At 38.4% G+C, this 1329-nt stretch overlaps 1 protein-coding gene across 1 annotated transcript; it reads left to right on the forward strand.

Moving 5' to 3' along the window:
• Window positions 1-9: 9 nt before the first annotated feature.
• Window positions 10-936, forward strand: LOC121964359 (protein canopy 4-like; the record flags this gene model as incomplete). The annotated part of the gene is made up of 3 exons (XM_042514568.1): window positions 10-138; window positions 261-378; window positions 662-936. Coding segments are annotated over 3 exons (354 nt in total), but the record flags the coding sequence as incomplete, so codon positions are not given.
• Between the last annotated feature and the right edge of the window lie 393 nt (window positions 937-1329).

Raw genomic sequence — 1329 nt, forward strand, 5'->3', positions numbered from 1 at the left:
TTTTTTTTTTTGCAGGGCGCCAGTCAGACCATGACCACTCTGAAGAACCTGGTCCACAAAGGAGTCAAAGTGGATTTGGGTCTGCCGTACGAGCTGTGGGACGAGCCCTCGGTGGAGGTGTCCGACATGAAAAAACAGGTAGGAGGACGCGTGTGTTTGTCTGCCTGCTGTAAACATTAAAACTCAGTCCAACTTTTCAGTATTTTAATTTTTAGAGGTGTTTTATATGTTACGGTGTGTGTGTGTGTGTGTGTGTGCAGTGTGAGACGATGCTCGAGCAGTACGAGGAGGTCGTGGAGGACTGGTACTTCCACCATCAGGACCAGAGGCTGGAGACCTTCCTCTGTGAGACGCACGTCCTCAAGACGTCAGAACAAGGTAGGACGTAAAGACATTTTTAGGATTTTAGATTAAGTTAGGACCTTTGTCGGGGTTGCGGAGGATCCTCCATTGGCACTTTTTTTGATAAACAATCTCTATTTTGATGCATTTTTTTGCACTCTGGCACCTTTTGTATATTTAAAGTACAATAAAACGATCCCACACGGGCTGAAAGCTTTAAATCTTACAAACTGCTCCTTTAAGTCACTGTCTGTGAGACTCATTTCAAAATAAAGTCTGCAGCTGAAATGGCTGTTGTGTTTTTCTCGCCCTCCCTCAGAATGTATAAAGGAGACGTGGAAAGGAGACGTGGGAGTGAAAGGAGGAGCCAAAGAGGCGGCGAGCGCAGACGAGGAGGGAAAAACACACGACGCCGCAGAGCTGTGAGGAAACAATCATCAAGATGACGAATGCAGACGACAACAAAATAACCTCAATTTTAGCTTTGGGCTGCAAACTGCAAAATAATGCGTGTTTAGACACTTTAACCCCGAGCAAATTAAAACGATTTCTTTATAAAAACATGGAAAAAATAAGCAACTTGGTAAAAGAGGTGCCACAAATTGTAAGAAATTAGTAGATTTAGAAATTTAATTTAATTTAAAAGAGCAAGGGTAAATGCCTGGGGGAAAATATTTTTAATATATATTATCAATATTACATTTTTAAAATTATGTTACAGAATTTTGACACTTTTTCCAGGTATTTTCCACATTTTTTTTAAACTAATTTTCAGGTAATTGTACTTTTTGCCGATTTCTTCCGAACTTTTGGGTCATTTCTTCCTTTGTTGCTCATAGCATTAATACATAAAATTATTACAGAATTATTATAATTTATTTCTGTTTTGATTTTTTCCTTTTACAGATTTTCAGTTTATTTCATTTTTTGTACATTTTTTAAAAAATTATTAATAATTTCTTGCTCACTTTGGGGTCATTTCTTCCT

Source organism: Plectropomus leopardus, unplaced genomic scaffold (assembly GCF_008729295.1).
Source record: "Plectropomus leopardus isolate mb unplaced genomic scaffold, YSFRI_Pleo_2.0 unplaced_scaffold15360, whole genome shotgun sequence".
Taxonomy (NCBI): domain Eukaryota; kingdom Metazoa; phylum Chordata; class Actinopteri; order Perciformes; family Serranidae; genus Plectropomus; species Plectropomus leopardus.